Below are 22609 nucleotides of genomic sequence, written 5' to 3' on the forward strand. Positions count from 1 at the left end.
TTCTCTTCCTCATGTTCTTACTAATAATATTACTATGTTTGAATTAAATTTGGCTATTTCTTCACGTAAATCTACTGTTTCTGGTTTAGACAATATTTCACCACTTATGTTAAAACATCTCCCTTCCAATGCCTTAGACTCTCTTTTGGTCATCCTTAATAATATTCTAATAACTCAGCAAATACCTCCCTCCTGGATTACTTATCGTGTCATCCCCATTCCTAAACCTAACTCCAACACCTCATTTCGCCCTATTGCTCTATCCTCCTCTATATGTAAAGTTTTTGAATATTTGTTGAAATCCAGGCTTGATTGGTGGCTGGAGTCCAACTCTTTCTTATCTGAAAACTTGTTTGCTTTTAGGAAGGGTGTCGGTACCATGGAACGCCTATCAACGTTTATTGGTAACATTTACCACTCCTTCAACAATAGAGAATTTTTCGTTTCCACGTTCGTAGATATTCGTAGCACCTTCGATTCTGTTAATATTCCTACTCTTATTTCCCATCTTCTATCATTCATCTTTCTATCATTGAATATTCCTTCCAAATTTTGCAATATTTTGTTTTCTCTTTTTAAATTTAGAAAACTTACTTTCTCTTCTCCCTTTGGATCATCTACTACCCGTTCTACCTTCACTGGCCTCACCCAGGGTAGCTGCCTCAGCCCAATATTATTTAACGTCTATATGAGTATTGTTGACAAGCATCTCTCATCGCTCGGTCATAAATGTCTTATTTATGCTGACGATCTAGTAATTTTCTCTTCCAATAAGTCCCTCAATATTTCCGTTGATAACATCAATTCTGCCCTGAAGGATCTAAGGTTTATCCTAACCAAATTGTCTTTTGAAGTTGCTCCTGAAAAATGCAAATCTGTTATTTTCACTCGACGCAGATACATTAACCATCTTAACATATATTTTGATAACAATATTATACCTTTTGTACCAATTATCACTTATTTAGGTATCATCCTTGATCCCAAACTTTGTTGGTCACCTCACATTACGTCACTCACAATTTTCGCCTCTCGTTGGTCTAATTTTCTTAGATCAATAACTGGTACGTGGTGGGGCTCTCATCCCTCATGCTTATTATCCATTTATTTCTCAATTATACGCTCTAAATTGGACTATGGTTGTTTCCTTTTTGGGTCAGCCTCTTTTTGTAATTGGAAAAAACTTAACAAACTTCAAATCTCCTGCCTCAGAACCATTATGGGTTATGTAGATTCCACTCCATGCCCTGCTATTGTAGTCGAATCTATTTGCCCGCCCTTCAATATTAGATGTCGTTGGCTCGCTGGTAAATTTATTTTGAAATCATTATCTCATAGTAAACACTTAATTTTTGACATTTACTATTCTTTATATCTCAATTGGCGCTATGTCCCCAAATCCACTCCAGTCTTATCTATTATCGCTAATTCCGTTTCGTGTTTCCACCAATTCATCATCAACTCAGTTAAACTTCCTCTTTATGAGCTTCCATATGATTCATTACTATGTTCCCCTCATGTTCAATTAGGTCATCAATTTTCTGACCTTTCCTCCAATGATTTCAAATTGATGTCTTACTCCATGGTAAATGCAGCTTTTTCAAACTATCTTAATATACAGTTTCTCGATTTTATTATTATCTATACAGATGGATCAGTATCACCTCTTTTTGCTGTTTATGCTTTCCACATTCCAAAATTGCATTTATCTTTCACTAACAACCTCCCTCCATCGTCTTCCTCCTTCTCAGCTGAATGCTATGCTATCATCGAAGCCCTAACATTAATTCTTAACTTCACCCCTAATAAATATTTAATAGCCACTGATTCTATGTCCTGCCTACAAGCTTTAGTTTCCAACCCTTTCAACTCTCAAATCTCCCCTATTGTTCTTCGTATCAAATCACTTGTTTTCAACCTCAATCAATCTAACTACACGATTCACTTCCTTTGGATTCCCAGTCACACTGGTATTCGAGGTAACGAGATTGCTGATAATTTGGCTAAATAATCCTCCCGTCTAATTTGTCCCTCTCTTACACATCTACCACATTCTGACTTTATCCCATTTTTAAAACACTACCAATGTAACCTATGGTCTTCCCATTGGCATAACTTACCTGCTGAGTTCGCTTCGAGATACAGACATACAACGCCTAATATCAAAAAAAAAACCTGGTTTAATAACTTAAATTTACATAGGTCTCATATAGTCCATTATAATCGTTTACGGATAGGACATTCATTATTACCTAGTCACTCATTTAAACTTGGACTAAACGACTCGCCAGATTTGTACACTTTGCTCACTTCATCCTAATGATATAGGATTTATATGCAAAAGCATGTTTTTTTTGCGACTTCTGATTATTGATTTAGTCAGTAATGTCCACAAATCACCTCATGATGAGATAAATTGTGGTATTTTTATTTTGCATGTTTTTGCATATTTTGGATGAAATGCATATTATTGCATATATTGAATAAAATGAATATTATTGTACATTTTGATTATAAGAATGCAAAAAATAAATGTTTTATAGTAAATTTCATAATACTTGGTTTTTTGTCAAACATAAATTTTATTTTTATAAATACAATCCTATGGTACAATAGGTATGCGATAAAAGATTAAATAATTTGACATTCATTTTCGAAAATTTGAAAAATATGTGATCGTAGCATGTAACACTTGTAGTGAATGTGAATTATAAAATTTATTTCTAAATTATTTTTTTTTCTCAATTATATTATATTAAGGCGCCCGATGCCGATGCCATTTTGTCCTCAAAAATATATTCTGCGGGAATAATGATACCACCTTATAGAATCAACCAAATTTCATAATTTTTTATTTAATTGCTAGAGAGAAATATTCTACAGCCCGCATCGATCTCTGTTTTTCAATATTTCATTCTCAAACTTTATAATATGTCTAAAAAAATACAAGATAAAAAGCATTTTTTTTACAAATTTTTTAATACAATTATTTGAAATAAAATACAAAATCAGAGATTGGTGTGGGCTGTAGGAAGTCTTCTTCTTTCAGATAAAAAAAAAGTCATCAGAATCCGACAATTCTACAAAGCTTGACCGTTATTCCCGTAAAGTCGTTTTTTTTCGATATAATACACCCTATCAACCCCCCCCCCCCCCCTAAATAGGTATCAGGTAGTAGATTAGCGTAAAAGTCTTATAATTGAAGTGGCAACTAAAATATAAAATTTAATTTTCAAATTTTATAGAATTGTGAAAAATTTGAAAAACTGGTAACGTGACCCTAAAGACGAACAGCTAATCACTGATGTATTTCAACAAAAAAATATTTTTTTTGTAACTATATTTTTGTGTTTATCTTATAAAAATTTAAATGCATATTTTTGCATATTTTGGTAAATAAAATGCATATTTTACCGTTTTTTATTGCATACAAATCCTAGCCCTGCTAATGAGTATATATGTGACCTTCCTCATATTTTATTTAACTGCCCTGCTCTCCGACTTAAAAGACTAATTCTTTTCAACACTCGTATGTCTCTTAATATTCCCATCAATCTTTTTTCCATCTTAAACTCTAATTCTGAAACAGCTATCAAAACAATAATTGCCTTTATACAGGAGGCTGGCTTTATTATATAGTATAATATATATAAGTACTTATTTTTTTGTTAATCTCAATTTTATATTGTTTTATTCTTACTATGTAATTGTTAAGCTATCATAGTCTAAACTAGCGACTTTTAAATAATAATAAAAAAAAAAAACTTTGAATTTTAATACTCAAGACTTCTAGAGTCTAGAGTTAAATCATACTTACGTACAAACAGCACGGGGTCCGCGATCTATCGCAGGTAGATTGCCTACCTGATAATACACTGCTGCGAATCAGAAATTTTATTCCGGGCAACGTTAAAGTTAAAGATAAGTTTTGAACACCATTACACCGAATATTAAATAACGTCTTGAACAAAGTTTTAGTGATATAGAGTTGGTACATTTAACGGGCAACGAAGTGCACGGGATCAACTAGTAATATAAAATATTATATTATTATACGTTAGTACATTACATTTTACATGCATAAAAATGTGTTTATTTAATAAAAAAAAAAATAATAAAAATGTTAATTGAAATTGAATTTTGTTAAAACAATAAAACAAACTTAAATATATTTATTTGCGGGTACCTAATTCGCCTTTAGTCTTAACTATTGCATTGGACAAAAAAAAAAAAAAATGTTTTCAACAGTAGCTCATGGTAATTTGATATGGGAGTGCGATAATTTTTTTTTTAAGTGACAGTAACCCCACACCCCCACCGATCTTTGAATCAGGCGCGGATCCAAGGGGCCATGCCCCCACCCCCTGTAGACTGGTGAATTTTCTATTATACCTATTTTCGGCAGCCGATAAAATGCATTGTTTTGCCGATAGCGTTTCGGCTGTGTCCGTTTTTATCGGTTGCCGTCGAAAAGCTAATAGCCTATTAGCTTACATAGTATATGTACAATATTTATATCAGATTTAGGCTGAAATTTTATTTATGACACATTTGTGTGCACCACGGACCGCCGCACCATACAGTATACACGCCGAGGCCGAGTACGCGACTCGCGTTAGACGCTCAGCCTCCGTTTAATTTTTAGATTATTCTTATCGAATTGGAATAATTACAAGATTAAGAAGATATTTTCTTCAAATAATAATATTTTCAAACACAATTTTATTCTAAATCATATAAATGATTTCGAAAGAAATATAGATCATCGTGACTCCTATTTAGTTACTATAAGAAGTGTAATTACGAATATAATTTTATTTTAAAATTTTACTCAGGGAGTTAAAATGTGTTGTTGGCTAAGCGCGTGGCAGTCATCAAGTAGCGTTGGACTAGCAAACTTTGGAAGGCTATAACTTCTAAAATAATAGTTTCCGGTAAACAAAAAAATGTACTCCATCGTTTTAAGCATAGGTCGTCTGAAAAAATATTGAAAATCGTGAGGGGGTTGATAAAGTGCATTTGTTCCGAATGCTGTTATTATATGGGACCCTCCTGGCTCCTATTGCTAGTAGTAAGAGCCAAATTAATAAGGTACATACAACATAAGTTTTTAAGTTTTGCTGCTAGGGTACTTCGTATAGACCTGAATACCTGATAATTATGACCCGGTACCTAAGAAACCTTCTAGGACTATCAATAGCTGGTGTGCTGATTATGCTAACCAAGTGCTAACTCATTGATAATTATATTGACTGTTCTGAAGGCTGAAATACTAAGTCAACTTAATTTCAAGATCCCTAGCTCCCTGTTGCGATAATTTTATTCTTTTCTCATATCCCTTAGCACCACTTTATTCCTCTCAGTATTAAAAAGCCTGTAAGTGAAAAATAATAATCAATTTTACAAAAAAAAAAAAATGTATTTTATCATAATATTTTTTAATATAGGTACATATTGAGTTGTATTGTTTTGAATACACTTTTTAAAATTTTTTTTCATTATATGTATGTATACTAATATATTTATAACTTTATTAATAAATAACAGTTTTAAGGATTTTCCTTAACAAAATAATCAGTCTTTTTCTTTTAAGAATATAAATTACTAATAAAAATAAAAAACAAATTTAAATTCACAATAATGTATTTTTCTAAAAAAAAATTTTATATAAATGAAATAGGTATAATAATTAGTTAGCTAGAATTCCCTATTTATGATAAAATAAAGCCCACAAAAATCCAACTGCAAACAAACACACTAATAGTAAAATATATAATGAATACTTAACGTAACGCATATGTTGGGAAAGGACACGGTTCGAAATTTCTAAAGTAGTAACCTGAAAAAAATTGTTGTTTACATTTAGTTAATTTATTTCTATTTTTATTAAAATAGTATTTACTATTTACTAATACTATTACTATACAGAGTGTATCTTATGGTATTGTACACAGGGGTTTTCAACGATTATGGATCGATGACATGGAATTTCATTAAAACGAAAAAAGACGTGTTTCTTTATTTTTAACAGGCAATTTTTTTATAACAATTTCAAAATTTTTAAACACGCAGGTGTACCAATAGCAAAATTAATTTTATTTTTTCAAATGGCAACTGCTAAATTATTAAAAGATTCTGGTAAAGCTTTTTTTTCTGAAAATGTTGATCGTCAAATCATCAATTTTGGTTCGCTAGTTTATTAACTATGGTCCTTTTAAGTTTAGTAAGATTTGCATTAGTACTTTTAATTGAAATAATTGGTATAGGTTTAATTTAAAGGATCTAAATAATTTTTTCTCATAACTACCTTTTTTATACACTTAAGTAGTTTAATCGGTAATTTAATGACACTAAAAAAAAAAAAAACATTAACAAAATTGTTGGCAAACATTGTTCATTATTTTAATTTTAACATACAATCATCAAAATCAATATTATTATTTTAATTCGTTACTATAGGTAATCATAATTAATTACTTCACAGTTACTTTTCTTATAATATCATAAATTTGGATTCTCATTAGATGGCTAAAGTAATAATGGTAAATTGGTAAATGGTATTCCATTGTTGACATTAATGCCTTAGGTATGTATGGGGGTTAAAAAAAGTTGTGTAATGAAAAAAATGCAAAATTTTGTGGTGATCTACTCGTAGTGGGATAAACTTGAAATTTGAACCATATAGGTTCCCTATCGGTACCTATATAGGTAGGTATCGCATGCAAAGTATGAATTTAGGAGTTGAAATTCATAACACTTCAAATTTTCTTATTTGGACATTTACATTTTATTTCGTACATTTCCTATCATAAATTCTTATCATACTTTTTTTACAATAGCATTAATTTGGATTCTTTATTAGGTGGCTAAGGTTATACCTAATGGTATTTGATTCTTGTTATAATAATATTGGACATCTGTCTTATCAAACCTTATCTCATTACCAGTCAATATTATGAATCATCAAAGTGAAAACATATTTGTCGACGGGTAATTGACACCGGCAACCAGGGCAATGTGTATGATGTCAACTCCCCGTCATTTTAACATATAATTTCATGAGACTTTTAACTTCAAACACATAAAAAAACTGTAACTATGTAGTTTAAGATTGTAAACAATATCTGGAGTTAAAATACCTTAAATAATTTAAACTTTTGTAAATTATAAAAATGTACAACTAGTTTAAATAGAGTACAATAATTTTGAAAGTTTAAAATTTCAAGATAATCAAATCAAATCAAATTGTTTAATAATCAAAAAAAAATAATAAATATATATTGAAATAAAAATACTTTACCATATTCATTAGTTTATTAACTTTTTCCTCGAGATCATTATTATGATTCTGGTCATAAGAATTCCAGGTATTTACTGTTTCATTTTCATTAGAAATTTTACATTTCAAAATGTGTTGTTCTTTGGTTTCCCATTGTATCTAATAAACAAATTTAAAATACATTTTTCTTTTTTGAAATTATCTTTTGAAAAGTTTAAACATTTTCCATCATACAATATAAAAAATCTTTAAATTTAATATTTTCCAGTATTAGTTTTAATTGTTATGTAATATACATGTTTGGGGGAATTTTTAAAAAAAAAAATTATTGAAAAGTCCATGCCCCTTTACTAATCAGATCCCAATTTTACAAAATTTAAAATATTTAAGATTTAAGTTTTGTATTTATTATTTTTATTAATGTTTTTAATATATATAAATTAAAAATACCTTCCACATTTCTGCCATATCTTTAGTATCTATAACAGGAATTACAAGTACTAAAAATTTATCTCTCATTACATCAGTCTGTTTTATTGACATTCCATTTAGTACAAATGTAACTTTTATACTTTCTTGAGGTATAAGTGTACCGGTGCTTGGACGAACTTTATACTTAATAAGACAAGTAGTTTTTATCTAAAAAATATAATTAAATGTAAAAATATAAAACACCTAATTCAAACTAATATTTCAGTTACTTTGAACGCAATTGGATCTTTATAATCATTTATAAATGTGAGGCTTGCCATTAATTCATTATAACCATTGCTGTTATCTTTAGTAAATGTAAGTACTTCGCTAGGATTTATTTTCAGTTTAAGCTCTAAAACATAATAAATAAATAATTTTTGTTAAAACAAATTTCTACAAATATTTACCTTTGGGCATATACACTATATCTCGAATGTCTCCAGAACCATTTTTCACTTCCATTGTTTCTGCAAAATGAACCTAAAAATTAAAATATTGATTTTTTTTTTTGTTTAACATAGTCGATATTTTTTTCCCATTACATTGAAGCACTGAAAGGTTTAGGTTAATAATTAATCAATAAATGTTAAACCTTTTTTTTGGTTTCTTCAACTTTTTTAGTTTCTGGTTCAAAATTAAACTTGTAATTGTCTTCACCACCCCAATTGACCATTATTGATTCTTTTGATACAAATTCGCTTAAATTATGTTTATTTAGGAATTTAATTTTTTTCACAGCCTTGGCTGGTAACCATGTCTTGATTATTTTAAAAGCCGCTAAATAAGATCAATATTTTGTATAGCTAAATTATTTAAATAGAAAATGAAATTAATAACAAGAACTTACCATTTAAAACCCATGGCATTTCATAAATTATAATGTAATTTAAAAAGGCTGGATAATACATTTTAAGTAAATTTATTAAGTAATTCGTAAATTCCATATCAAGATTACTTAAACCAGAACCCATCATATCAAAAAATATTGTAATTTGATCACCATTAGTTAACCTATAAATTATAACACTTTAAATATAATACATAGTTAAAGTAATTGAATAATAAATTACCTTTCCATTCTTTCAAACCAGTACACAGCGCACTTTTTACATTCCTCAGAATCTTTAGAAGCTTTAAAATGCAATTTGCATCTAATAATGAACATAAGTTTGCCATCTATATCCATACCATGAGGATACATGATTCCCTCCTCTAAGTAATCAATTTTTACTGTACCATTTGATTCACTCATTTCTAAAATTAAAATAAATAAGATTAAAAACAAATCTGAAAACATAAAACTTAAAAATTATAATCTCTTGTATATTTAATTATTACCATTAACACCAAATGATTTTCTCCATTCACATACATTCCATAACATGGTTAAAGCTTCTTCTTGATTACCTTCAGTATGAATTAAAAACCGTTTAAGCCATGCATCTGAATTATTTATTTTGACAAGGTCCAAAGGATGAAACACTTCTGTGGAACACAGAAATAACAGAATGTTTACATTATATTTGAATTATACAATTTAGTGATATAGGTAGGTACTAAATGTATCAACAATGATATTATAATTAGTTGACTAGAATGTAAAATGACCAATTGCGATTGAACTGAACTGAACTACCTATGTGAAATATCATAGCATATATATATATATATATATATATATAAAATATACTATTGTATATCTTAAATAATATAGAGTAGGTTTACCGTTTTTTTCATTGAGTTTATCTTCAAATGACTGTCTCAATGCTGAAACGCTTTCAGTTGAAATATCCATAATGGCGTTAAAAGAAATTAATATGGAAACATTAATTTATTGTGCTTCGCTAAAAACAAAAAAGATAGTCAATTTTTTAAACAAAAATTAAAAAACAATATATTGTATTAATTATTTTAAATTTTGTAGAAATACAAAAATATTTAAATTGAACTATACATGTGTATTGGACGTGTAATTGCGTCACTCAGTCACTGTGTAATGTAGTATGTAAGTTGTATACTTATATACTTGTATGTCTACCTATTATCATTATGTGTATCATTTTAGTTTTTCATGCTCTTAAATTGTTATCATTTATTAATTTTTAAATTTATCTACTACCACCACAGATATAGATAATAAATTTATCTATATCAGCTGCAGCTGTGACCGCGGTTTAAGATATATAATTAATATAATAACAATGTATATACGATTTAAGGTAATAAGGTATATTACCTAAGCCGTGTATGCAACCATGAACTACTACAGTAGTACAGTACTTTGTAGTTTGTAGTTCATGTATGTTCATATATCAAGTATTACTCTATGATGCAACTATTGTTCATTACTACCATTGATTATGAATACTAATATTTATAATTAATGCTACTACTTTTACTACTACAGTACACGATTTAAGTATATATCGTGGTACAGTCTACAACTACAATACTATTGTCTATTACTATAAATTATAATACTGTAATATACGTGTAGTATAGGACCGTTTCAACCGTAGCACTTCTATATACATATCTACTATATAGGTAGATAAGAGTACCCACCGATAGGCTATAGGACATAGGTAGACTATATTATATAGATAATTATAAATTATAAATTACCTATATTATTGTGCACTACGTACATATAGAAATATAGAATTTACTTCAATTTGGAATATATATATGAAATATTCTATACAAGTTCAAATTATAGCCCTATACCTAGACAATAAGGCTATAAACTATTTCTACCTACTTACTAGTTTGTACTTTATAGGCTTACTATGACCCGAATCTAAGTGTTCAAGTCTCAAGACCCGGGTGGCACGGGATTCAGGATACGTCTTGAACCAAGATTTATAGATGAGATCCTTTTAGTCTTTTGTCGTTATATCGTTTGGGTGGATACTGGATAGTAGTTACATTGTTACATACCTAATATTATAAGTCATAAGCCATGAGGATTAGGTAGTCATTATATAAGATATATTGTTTTAAATCGCAGTAAGTACCTACTGTCTAGTTTGTTACCAAGTCAACTTGATGTCTTGATATACTAGTGTGTGGTAGCTGCACCAACTGGTAGTCACATATAATGTTGATATATTCTGATTCAATCCATTCAAATTTTTTGAATTCATGTCACATAGTCATTAGCCGTGATTTATTGATCATGTTTCATCCAGTAATAAGTTCAACGCACCTATTACAGAGGGTTAGCCTTCTATAAAGTCGTCGGTCTACTGTTATTATAGGTAGTTTCTACTCGAGATTTTAGTTTTTAAGCGTATGTATTACCGACTACGTGCGTACGTGAGCGCGATACAATGTACTATTATACTTTTATATTATGCACATAATATTATACACAGCGTGTCAGCGTCCAGTAGGTTTTTGTGCCTATAGCTTATGTATTGTATAATGTTTGACATTTACCTAACCCTTTTAATGTTTGAACTCTAAACGACTATAAATGTCAAGTAACTCAACCACTCAAGTTTGAAGTTGTTATAAATTATATACCAGCAACGCGCCAACGCGTGCCGGTAAATTCAAAAACTTTATAGATACGAGTATACTACCAGACGTTATATTATGAAAACTATAATAATATTCGTTGTTCATTTAAACATATTAAATTTACGCCATAATATGTAGGTACATTATAAACACGGTTGAGGGTTGTAACTTGTACATCCATGGCACACTGCCACACTGGTACATAGTCAAGGTACCGTGTAGCTTATAATTATATATATAAGTTATAAGTAGATGCTACAAACATTTTACTTTTAATTTTTTCATAAAATAATAGAATCATTATTTTTAAATTAAAATATGAGTCCTATAATTATTTTAGATTCAGAGCGGAGCTATAATGATATGTATTTTTAAATATTTTTTTGTCCGTGTTCACGACAAGTATATACAGGTACCTAATTGAATAATTAAAGAAAAACTTGAATTTTTACACAAAACCTAAATCGATTTTGTTATTTTTTTCATATTTTAGATACTTGCATGATTTTTCACCTAATTTTTATATATATAACAACTTGATTAAGCGGACTGCCCACCTTGCTGGTTGCCAAGAGATAGTAGACACAGTATGCCTACACATAATATTCAATATTGATATACATAATAGGAATCATAGGATTGTTTTAAGATTATAAAATCTCATATTAATATAAATTAAGATTTTCTAAACAAAATAACATTTTTAGCATTTTATAGACATAAGACATTTTTTATTTTTATTAGTTTTTTAAATTCTGGGCGGAGCGATAAATGCATTTTTTTACTATATGTTTTTTTTTAATTTGTTTGTGTCTGTGTACACGATAAGTAGTCAAATTTAAAATTCCCAGTAATTTTTAAAAGCGCATGGAAAAACAAAAAAAAATTAAGGGAACCGGGAATCGATTTTGGTTTTAGGTGTAACTCTAAAACAAATGACCGTAGATAAATGATATTTTAAAACTCGTTATTTATATTAGCATTTTCTATACACTGTACAAATTTCAAAAAATATTGATTTGTTTTGAACTGTTTACGGACATTTTCAGTTTCCAATTTGTTTAGTTTTTTTTCTATGAATGTCAATAAAATGTTATTTGTTGAGTAAAAAAGCTTGGAAATTTAAGGCTCTTAACATATTGTTACAATGTTATTTGAAAAATATTAAAAATCCAGTCACAATTTTTTTTTATAAGTATTTAAATTTTAAATCTTGACAAATACGTAAAAATCAAAAACTTGTGCAAATTATTTTAAGTTAGAAATTCATAAAAAATTTTCTTTTTAAATCTAAGATTTGAAAATATAATACATAAGTTTATCTTCCTTTAATCAAAAAAAAGTCTACAAAAAGACAAATTAAATTTTTATGAGCGTTCGAAGTTCATATTTTTAGAACATTGAATATTTACTCGATTTCTCATGTAGCAATTTACTTATTTTGTTGTAATTTTGACTATTTTTGAGCTATTTATATATATTAATTATTTTTTTTTTTATAAATATCAATAAAACAATGTTCACTATATCAAATGGCTTAACAATGAAATACAAGGTGCCTCATAATTTGTTTTGATCAGTGTTGGGAAGGAACGCGTTCCTTTTATAGGAACGAAGCTCGGAACGCGTTCCATTTAAAATATAGGAACGAGGAACGGGAACGAGTTCCTATTTTGAAGGAACTTGAACGAAAATTTCCGTTCCTCAAATAATGAAAAAATTTTAACACGTTGAGTGCCACAGTATATTTTATGAAGCTCATATAGTGTGTTTCCGCGCCAAAACTGAGCCGCGACGCCGTCGGTCGACTACGTGTCGTGTTCCGGGTCGTTTCCGGTTCCGCGCGCCAAATTAGTTCTTCTTAAACAAAACAAAATGTCAGTATAAAAATATTTTTTCAAATAAATTGAATTAAAAAAAAAAACAGATTGTTGTATCATACTATGTCCTATACTCCTATGGGCTATAAGCCTATAACCTATAGCATATCTCTATGTGTGGTGTATCGTGTATAGTACACACTATACACTGTATACTATACTACTATAGTAATATACATGTATAATATTATGCAATTATGCAATATGAATGTATATATATAAAGTTTCAAGTCTACGCTATACAACTTTTGAATTATAACAAAAAAAATCTAAGACAAATCATTTTTGTTAAAAATCGGTGCTCCTAGAAAGGAGTGAGTTAACCGATTTCAGTGGTGGTCAATGGTGTTTTTTGCGAAAAATTTTTAAGTCAGAAATAATCGGTTAACTCTCTCGGTTCGATTATTTCTGACTTAAAAATTGTTCGCAAAATACACCATTGACCACCACTCAAATTGCAAAAAAAGGAACATGAAGGAACGGGAACGCGTTCCTTTTTAAAAAGGAACGGGAACGCGTTCTTTTTTTGGGACAGGAAAGAGGAACGGGAACGAGTTCCTTTTTAAAAGGAACTTTCCCAACACTGGTTTTGATATCTGCAGTTTAAAGACACATAAGCACAATTTTTTTTCTGTTGACACAAATGAATCATAAGCACGATTTAAAATTCAAATTTTTGACAACTTCAAAATTTTAAGCCCACCTAAATATTTTGTAGTAATATTTTTAGCCCTCTTGACTCTTAACCATATTTAAGAGGATGGTGCATAGTATGTTTTAAGGAGTAATATTTAGGCTGTTCATATGAACTCGGTCATTTTGTGAGTAGTAAATTAACATTACTAATTAGTAATTACTATATATTAATTATTATTATGTAATTATGTTCCTTATCGACGACAGTAATAACTAATCACTAATAGATCGTCTACAATTCCAAGAACAGTCTCATACATGCACGCGTGTGCTCAGGCGAGTAGATAGCTTTTGTCATTTTTTTGATATTGTTATACTTCCTGTGACCCGATTTAAATTTTAAAAAAGATCTGTATTTGATAGCTTTTTTACTAGGTTATGTAGGAAAAATAATTAATGTTTTAAAACTGTATGTATATGTGTAAAGAACTAAAAAATAAAAATACTTTCATGGTTTTGAAAGTTTATATTTTTCTTAAACCTAATTAGTACAAAAATTAAAAATGTATTTCTTACATCAACCTAGAAAAAGGGATGATGAATTCATACATATATTCAAAACAATAACCGAACATCGGGAAGTACGTAGTTTTTAGTTTTAGGTTTTCTTCCACTTATTAGTTATTAGTCAAAAACCTCATAAAATACGGTGTGTTCCTATTTAGATCAGTATTATACTTAAGGGCGTCCGCAGGAATTTGTCAAGGCGAGGGTAAAATATTTTCCTTTTTTATCTCACTTTCCTATTAGTTATAAAGTATTTTTGTGACATGTTTTCTTTCATATAGACAAGGAATGTAAAAATATTTATGGATTATACGTAGATGTAGTTAGTTAAAACCTTAGGTCATATACAATGGATAGAGCCATACGAACTATTTGTGAAGCCAACATCACTGTAGGACCTCGATGATATGCGCATGCGCGTAGTCTCTTATCATTAATGCTTGGCGCAGAGTGTCGGCATTATAATAATATGAACAGATTGAAATATTATGATAAGCAGTTGCGCATGCGCAGATGTCACAGGTCCTATAGTAATGTTGGCATCAACTCTTTTTATGCCCGTAGTATGCTATGACTCCATCCATTGTATATGATCTAAGGTTAAAACTGGATCTTACAGCATTATTTTTAATTAATTGATATAAAATGTTATTAATCGTTATGTGACGACTGTAATAATAGTAAAACCAATTTAAGGTTAAGATAACTAGAGATTATCAAGATTATTAACAGTTGAAAGAAATACCCAACATATTATATAAAACCGAGGCAGATAACGCATATACAGTAATTGCAGTCCAATATCCGCGTACCGAACGTAGACCGAGTATAGAACGCCAAAACCGGTAGAGCGCATACCGAATTAACACCCAAAAATCAACCGATTTCAGCTCATCAGCCACCAACGCCAAATTATTTGAAATAATGAAATTATGTTATAAACAAATCGTTTGATTAGTAATGTCTCAGGGGGGGCAGGGGGTGTCTCCAAAATTGGGACAAAAATCAACTGATTTTAGTGCCTCAGCCACCAACACAAAATATTTTGAAATATAAAAACAGACACCTATTTACTCGATTATTAATAATTGTTAATTCTTAATTGTTATTCAACGATTAAAAGTTGAGATTTGCAGCGCCGATTTTTCAAACATTTTCCGTTTTCAAAACGTGTTATTTTTAACGACAAAATTAAGAAAAAAGGGTGGACATGTGGGTACGCCTCTGCTGTACAGTAGATGTTGAGTATTTCACTGTAATTTTGGATGTGTTATATTTGAATTCAATGATAAATTATTGGATACGAAAAACGATTCTGAGTGGAGACGGCGCGTGAGCCTAGGCCTAGCTCAGTGGCGCCGAACACGTATGGCTACTGTGGTAAATACCCTAGAATTTTTAATAAGCATTAGGTGGACAATTAGTTAGTTAATAAATAATAAATGTCTTGACACTTAATATGTTTTTAAACCAGCCAGCTAAGAAAATATTTTAAGGTCTTGTTGAATTCAATAAATTACTACAAAAATATACAATATTGTAAAAATTATGTACTCAAACATTCAAAAAAAAATATTGTTACTTAACGATAAACTTAATTGTTTTGTTATAAGTAGAACATTTTGTTGGAATCTTTTACTAAAATTTCTTATCTTAGCTATGAAAAAAAATAACTTTTATGAATTTCTAACAGAAAAATAGTTTACAAATAGCTTAAAATGGGTCGAAATACTAATATAAATCTTTGGTGAACATTTCATGAGTCCACGGTTATTCGTTTTGGAACAAAGTTTCAAAAATCAATCAATAATTTACCGCTAAATATCAAATATCAAAAATTTATAAGTTCAAAAGCTCATAAAAAAGTGATGTCCCAAGGCTATAAGTATTCCAAAAAGAGTCAAAATATTATGAAATGCTAATACAAATATTTTGTAAAAATTGCAACGGTTATTAATTTTTAAGTAACACTAAAAAAATAAAATCAATTTTCTCAAAATAAGTTTTGCGTAAAAAATAACACTTTTCTTTTTTTTTCTCTACGTTTTCTAAAACTACTTGGAATTTTTACCTCCCAAAAGTACCAACTAGATTAACTTTTCTATCAGAAAAGATGTTGATCTTAAAAATCGAAGCATGCTTACTATCCAAAATGTTGCCGACAATTTGTTGATTTTTGTCCCAATTTTGGAATATTTTTAACCAGCACTTGGACTTCTCCGCCTTGCCACCTGGGCCTGTGGTATTCAATAAATTTTATTTTGTACAGTGTTGACAAGGACTTTTCATAATTCAGAGATCTTAGTTTTCATTTCCATCATAATAATACTGAACTATATGTTTAGTATCGATTACAGTTGATATATTTATTGGAGTAAGATCATTGATTATATAAAGTGTATTATATAATCAATGGTAAGATTTATGATAGTAAAAAGTAAAACCATATAATAAATAAATGGTACTATATTTAGTCATTGATTATACAATTCATCAAAGCTAATATTTACAATTAAAAGGCTAAAAACAAGATTTGATCTAAATCATATTTTCATATTTTTTTAGATTAGGATTATAATATATACATAATATTATATGATTTGTTTTATGTATGTTTTAAATTTATTATTGTGCAAATTAAAGGAATCAACTAAGTGTAATTCACATATATATATTATATCGGATTTTATAATTTAAACAAAAATAAATTACAATTTATTGTACTATAAAATTATATAATACTTCATAGAAAGTTATAAATCTAGAATAAAAAATATTTAAAAAAAAGAACTTGGAAGCTTAAGTAATAATTAAATAATTGAGTAATTTAAAATTGTGATGGTAATTTCACTAATTAATTAAATTGACTAATTTATATTTAAAAAATATATTATATAATTATCTATTACACAACTTAACCAACTAGGTAGTAAAAATATTAAAATAATAAAGCAAACACAGGAACACCAAAAAAATATTCTAGAACTAAACACATTATTACTTTTTTTGTTCTTCAATGTCAATAGTTTGCTCATCCATGCTATAACCAGTAATGCTGTCAGGACTTTGTAATGAGGCATTGTACAACGGATTTGCAATTTGTCTGTCACTAACAGAAAAACGAGTGTTGTTGTATATATTATCTGTCTGTAAAATAATATAATATAAACATTTAGTATACAAATATTATGATATGATAATATGACAGATTGCACACAACAACTAATAATAAATAAATTTAGTAGACCTCATAGTTATAAAAAATGTTAAGTGTGGAAGTGTAGAAGGATTTATCTTTTATACGTCTATAGGCACTAACAATTTGCTCCCCTATAATAGGTAAACAAGTTATAATACCCTCTCCAAAATACGATTGACAATAGTACATAAATCCATTTGAATTTTTTTCTTGCTTTTAGTTATTTAGCCTACTTTAGAAAAATTTCAATGGATGTCCACCAAATTGTAATAAAAATTACAATAATATGATATTTTTATGAATTATGAACCATCAATAATAAAACAAAATTGAAATCATTGTTTGGAATATTAAGTATAACTTTAAAATTGACAACATTTTTATAATACTTTCTTTTTATAATAATAGGTTTACAAAACAGATGTTATATTAAATATTTGTATATAAGTATATAACATAATAATTAATATTCTCAATTATACTAATACAAGTTATACAGTTATACTCTTGTAACAATTTCAAAACGTATTGTCTCAAGGATGGAAATAATTAATTATATAAAATGATGTTGACTGTAGATTTGTATTTATTGTACACAAAAATGTATAAGTGTTATTTAAATAAAATTGACTAAGCCGAAAATGACTATACTCCTTTCAAAGAGAATATACTGCTTTTGCGCATGTTGAATGATTCGATTGGTGCGCCGAGAACCATGTGATCACGCTAACAATGGGAAATTGGTGGAGAATGCGCACTGCCGGACATAAATTGGTAGCCGACCGGTATATTCTCTTTTGAAAAGGAGTATAGCATAAAGTGGTGATGAGTGAGGTGTGACTAGAGAGTGTTTTTTTCTTGATGCGTCTGCTCACCTGTCCATCTACGACTTTTTTATGAATTTATTATGACCTTAAATTATAATGAATCAAAATAGATATACCATAATATACGATATATAATATATACATTATTATAATATTATTTTTCGTAAATATAAAGTAATTTATTTTCCATTTTATTTTATATGTATGATGTATTTTAATTTTTAACGAAGTATTACAGAATGTGCTGCCCAAGTCAGCTGCTTACTCTGCCTAACGGAAATTTTTCTCTAGTTGAAGTTAATTAAATAATAATTTTTCTATATTTACCTGATAAATATAGTCTGAATCAGTTTTTAAAGATGAAAATGATGGTTGATGAGGTAATGAAACAGTATCGTCTTCAACTCGATCATCGTTTTGTGCTTTATAAGAAAACATAATGCTTGATTGTGATACACTACAGTAAAATAAATACCAAATTAATAATAATAATAATATAAATTTAATAGTGATCATAACACTTTTTTTTATCTTAAACTAGCTGTCCAGGCCAAAGATTTGTATTTTTAATAAATATATTTGTACAAAATGTATATACCATATTTATTCTAAAATATGTAATAAATTGCAAACATTTAGATTGACAAAAAAAAATTATTTTTTCGTAATCTAAAAAAATCATGTGTTACGTACCTACAGCCTACCTAACCTATAAAAATCAAGCTGATACACCCTCCAATTTTCAAGTAACAATCTATTGAAATAACTTTTATTGACTTTTTTAAAACCTTTCCCGTAACTCGACCGATTTATTAGTGAAAACCATATTAAATTAAGTAGAGTTCTTTTCGAGATATGCTTGTACTACAAAAAGGGGCAGTGTTTCTCTACTATATTATGCATGTTATATACATATAAACCTTCTTCTTGAATCACTCTATCAATTAAAAAAAACTGCATCAAAATCTGTTGCGTAGTTTTAAAGATCTAAGCATACGCCATACAGAGTGAAAAAGGGACTTTGTTTTATAATAATATGTTAAGATAATATTTACCTAAAAAATGAGCTCAAAAATGTTATGTAGACTAGAGGTGTAAATAGTGTAAAATATAGAAACGTTGTTACATCAACAATACAAAGTCCTTCTGTAATTTTTAGTAACAAAAATGCACAACCAATAGAACCAATCCCGTTTAATTGTGCTAAAAGTGATACATATACATAAAATGACCGGTTAACTGAAAAAAAAAAAAATTGTTATTCATTAGGAATTAATACACAATATTATAAAATATTGAAAATATATTTTAAGAAGGCTGTAGCGTAATCTATTATAAGGAGTAAAAACTAGACATTTTATATTTCAGTTCATATGGGTCTTGTGAATGTGTTGAAGTAAATGAACATTAGTGTGTGTAATTCGTAATACCAATCACGTTGTATAGGGGCATCATAATACGTCTGTCATTTTACAGAAGATTTGAATTCTCCTCTAAATTTACTATGCTTTAACTGTCGTACAATTTCTATATTCTATACCAATGTATTTAAATTTGAATTATGAATATGATCTATTTTTACTCTTTTTGTTAGTAAATTTCTAAGTAAAAATAAATAAAAATCAGAAAAATGAAATTGTCAAAGCATAAATAATTTAGTGATGAATTCAAATTTGCTTTTGAAATTAAGAAATTAATATCAGAACATTATATTGGGAGTAGTGATTGAAGTCGTGAGCTATGTTTTCGACCGAAAATTAATCACGCTCCAGCCCCCTTAATACTAATAATAACAAAAATATTAACCTGGTAATGCAAGTTTCTCTCGAAGTCTAGTTTGAGGCAATACCAATATGAGCAAATACAGCTGTAAAATAAAATACATTTATAAATAATTGATCAATATTTATTTTAGATTAATTTACATATTCAATATATTACCGTAGTAAAAACGACAGAACTAATTAACCAAAATACAATACCACCATGACCAAATAAATTTAAATCTTTCGAATTGATTCTAAAAATGGAGTCTGGCATAAAAATTTCCAAGGCTCCTTGACTAGCCGAGTAAGCTAATGAAATAAATGATGTTGTAATTAGTACATATCTTATACTGCTTCTACTTTCCATATGACCTGAAATAAACATAAATATAATAATAATTTCAAAGATGTTTAACTGATTACAATGACATTTTATAAAATGTTTTTTTATTCTAATACCAAATCAATTGTATTATAAATAAATTAAAATAATAGTATTTTCACTTAAAAATGTTTATTGTTTTACTAACCAAAAGCTAAGGCAAAGACTACCACACTCATTTCAGTAGCCAAAAAGAAACATTTGACTAAAATCCAAAGTGTTATATTGATGGAATCAGCAGCCAAATTACTAAAATTCAGTGTCATTGAAATTAGGCATCTTAGTATACTTGTAAATACATTGAATAAAACCTAAATATATTGTTAAACAATTATTAGTAAAATGTACAGTTTTTGTTAAAATAAACCAAGGTTTTATAAGAATAATAATAAAAATTGTTTACCAAACAGTAGAATGTAAAAAAAATAGGACTATTAGCAGCTCGAAGTTTTAATCTGGCACGACTAAACTTGGTCACTAAGTACATCATGAATATTAAGTTTGGAATAAGTATTGCTACATCCCATACACGAACGCTTTAAAATAACACAATAGATACATAAATTTAAATATTATTCTCATTCATGTGGTAAATACGGGGGTAAATACTACTAAATAGTATCTGTATGAGTATATAAGTATATTATTTCATTATGTTTTCAAATAAAAACTAAAATAAATAAAAATAAAAGGGCTTATGAATTATAATGATAACGTATAAAAATTCTTTTGAAGTAAAATAAGAACAAAGTATACAATAAACCTTGAAATATTTGATTAGTAATTACAATTAGTTAGGTAATAAAAATGCATTAATATAAATTATATTACCTAATAAAAGTTAACATTACATTTTTTAATTGGTTATATGTTATATGTTTTATTATTGCAGTTGGATGATAAAAAAGATAAAATTGGAAAATGGATTTAAAAGTTATTTATCAACAAAAAGTAGATGATTTAGCTATAAGCTAGTTCATAACCCCTACTCATTTATGCAACAGTGTACAGTAGTGTGAGTATTTGTATGTCTTAAGTCTATCATATATTATAGAAGATATTGCAACAAATTTAAAATTGTACTTTTTAAACAATCTATACTCTATTCAGAATAAGAGCACACCACATTTACGTAGCAAAATCGGTTTTAACTGTGGCTACCTGATGTGCTCTTATTCTGAATAGAGTATAGTAAACATATTTTAATGTATAAGCCAAATAGATACTATATTATAGTATATATAGTTTACAGTGGCAGATCCAGGGCTTAATAAAGGGTTGGCAAAAGTACAAAAAGTACAGAATCTCCAGGACACATACTACCCTTTAAACTGAGCCACGTGCCTCAAATTAAGTCCTTCGTCACGCCACTGGTTATACAATTATTACTTAGTAATTAAAACAAAATTAAGTCTTACTTGATACTTGGTATATCCATGTAAAGAACCAGCTTACACACATGTTCTTCGTCTATTGAAGTACTGTTGCTCATTGTATTAGTTGACAATCTGTTTGTTTCTAAACTCTGAGGATCTTTCATAACTATGTAGTTAATTTTTTGTCGGATAAAATATCAATTCAGCTAATACATTCAGTTTTAATACAATAAATAGGTTTATAAAGAAATGATATTACTCGATAGTGAGAAGTTGAACGAAAAATTGTCTTTCACTAAATGAAATAGGACACAATATGTACTTGAAAAAATAGTTTAATTTGGACGTAATAGCAATTAATAAGCTATTGTATTAAATTTGAATTGTGAATTAATTACAATCAAATGATAATACTTGCTTAATTTCCTACCATAATTAAATAATTTAAACCGTAATTGTTTCATTACACACACACATATCGTATCAATATGAAATACTGACATAATGTGCAGCGTTCACTTCATATCGTTCACATCTTTAACATTCGTCATTCACAATATTGAATATTTTGTTATAGTTATATATTTCACAACTTCACAACTCACAAGAGAGAAAAAATATTATCTTTAAGTGATAAGCCGACAAATTTTTTGTTGTTTTAAAATTGATAAAAAAAAATATTTAATTGTATACAGTGT

The 22609-nt window shown here is 28.4% G+C and overlaps 3 protein-coding genes across 6 annotated transcripts; 1 reads left to right on the forward strand and 2 right to left on the reverse strand.

Moving 5' to 3' along the window:
• Positions 1 to 688: 688 nt before the first annotated feature.
• LOC132945672 (uncharacterized) lies at positions 689 to 2011 on the forward strand. The gene has a single exon (XM_061015436.1). The coding sequence runs from the start codon at positions 689 to 691 to the stop codon at positions 2009 to 2011; it is 1323 nt and encodes a 440-aa protein (XP_060871419.1).
• A 3407-nt stretch (positions 2012 to 5418) lies between these two features.
• On the reverse strand, positions 5419 to 10685 carry LOC132945497 (motile sperm domain-containing protein 2-like). Of its 4 annotated transcripts, none has more exons than XM_061015269.1 (11): positions 10519 to 10685; positions 9479 to 9597; positions 9092 to 9238; positions 8824 to 9007; positions 8601 to 8764; positions 8346 to 8530; positions 8161 to 8233; positions 7981 to 8105; positions 7730 to 7918; positions 7301 to 7438; positions 5419 to 5839 (listed from the first exon to the last, which is right to left on the reverse strand). In XM_061015269.1, the coding sequence occupies exons 2-11, from the start codon at positions 9546 to 9548 to the stop codon at positions 5708 to 5710; spliced, it is 1407 nt and encodes a 468-aa protein (XP_060871252.1). In that variant the 5' UTR covers positions 9549 to 9597; positions 10519 to 10685; the 3' UTR covers positions 5419 to 5707. The 4 variants fall into 4 exon arrangements, with proteins under 4 accessions (XP_060871252.1, XP_060871253.1, XP_060871251.1 ...); XM_061015270.1 differs by lacking the exon at positions 10519 to 10685 and adding an exon at positions 9990 to 10008; XM_061015268.1 differs by lacking the exon at positions 10519 to 10685 and adding an exon at positions 9708 to 9852.
• Positions 10686 to 16809: 6124 nt separating this feature from the next.
• Positions 16810 to 22527, reverse strand: LOC132944354 (transmembrane protein adipocyte-associated 1 homolog). Its single transcript, XM_061013653.1, has 8 exons — positions 21954 to 22527; positions 20939 to 21071; positions 20684 to 20846; positions 20329 to 20525; positions 20194 to 20254; positions 19443 to 19626; positions 18715 to 18844; positions 16810 to 17508 (listed from the first exon to the last, which is right to left on the reverse strand). The coding sequence occupies exons 1-8, from the start codon at positions 22073 to 22075 to the stop codon at positions 17359 to 17361; spliced, it is 1140 nt and encodes a 379-aa protein (XP_060869636.1). The 5' UTR covers positions 22076 to 22527; the 3' UTR covers positions 16810 to 17358.
• Between the last annotated feature and the right edge of the window lie 82 nt (positions 22528 to 22609).

The sequence above is a fragment of the Metopolophium dirhodum genome, chromosome 5, assembly GCF_019925205.1.
Source record: "Metopolophium dirhodum isolate CAU chromosome 5, ASM1992520v1, whole genome shotgun sequence".
Classification (NCBI taxonomy): domain Eukaryota; kingdom Metazoa; phylum Arthropoda; class Insecta; order Hemiptera; family Aphididae; genus Metopolophium; species Metopolophium dirhodum.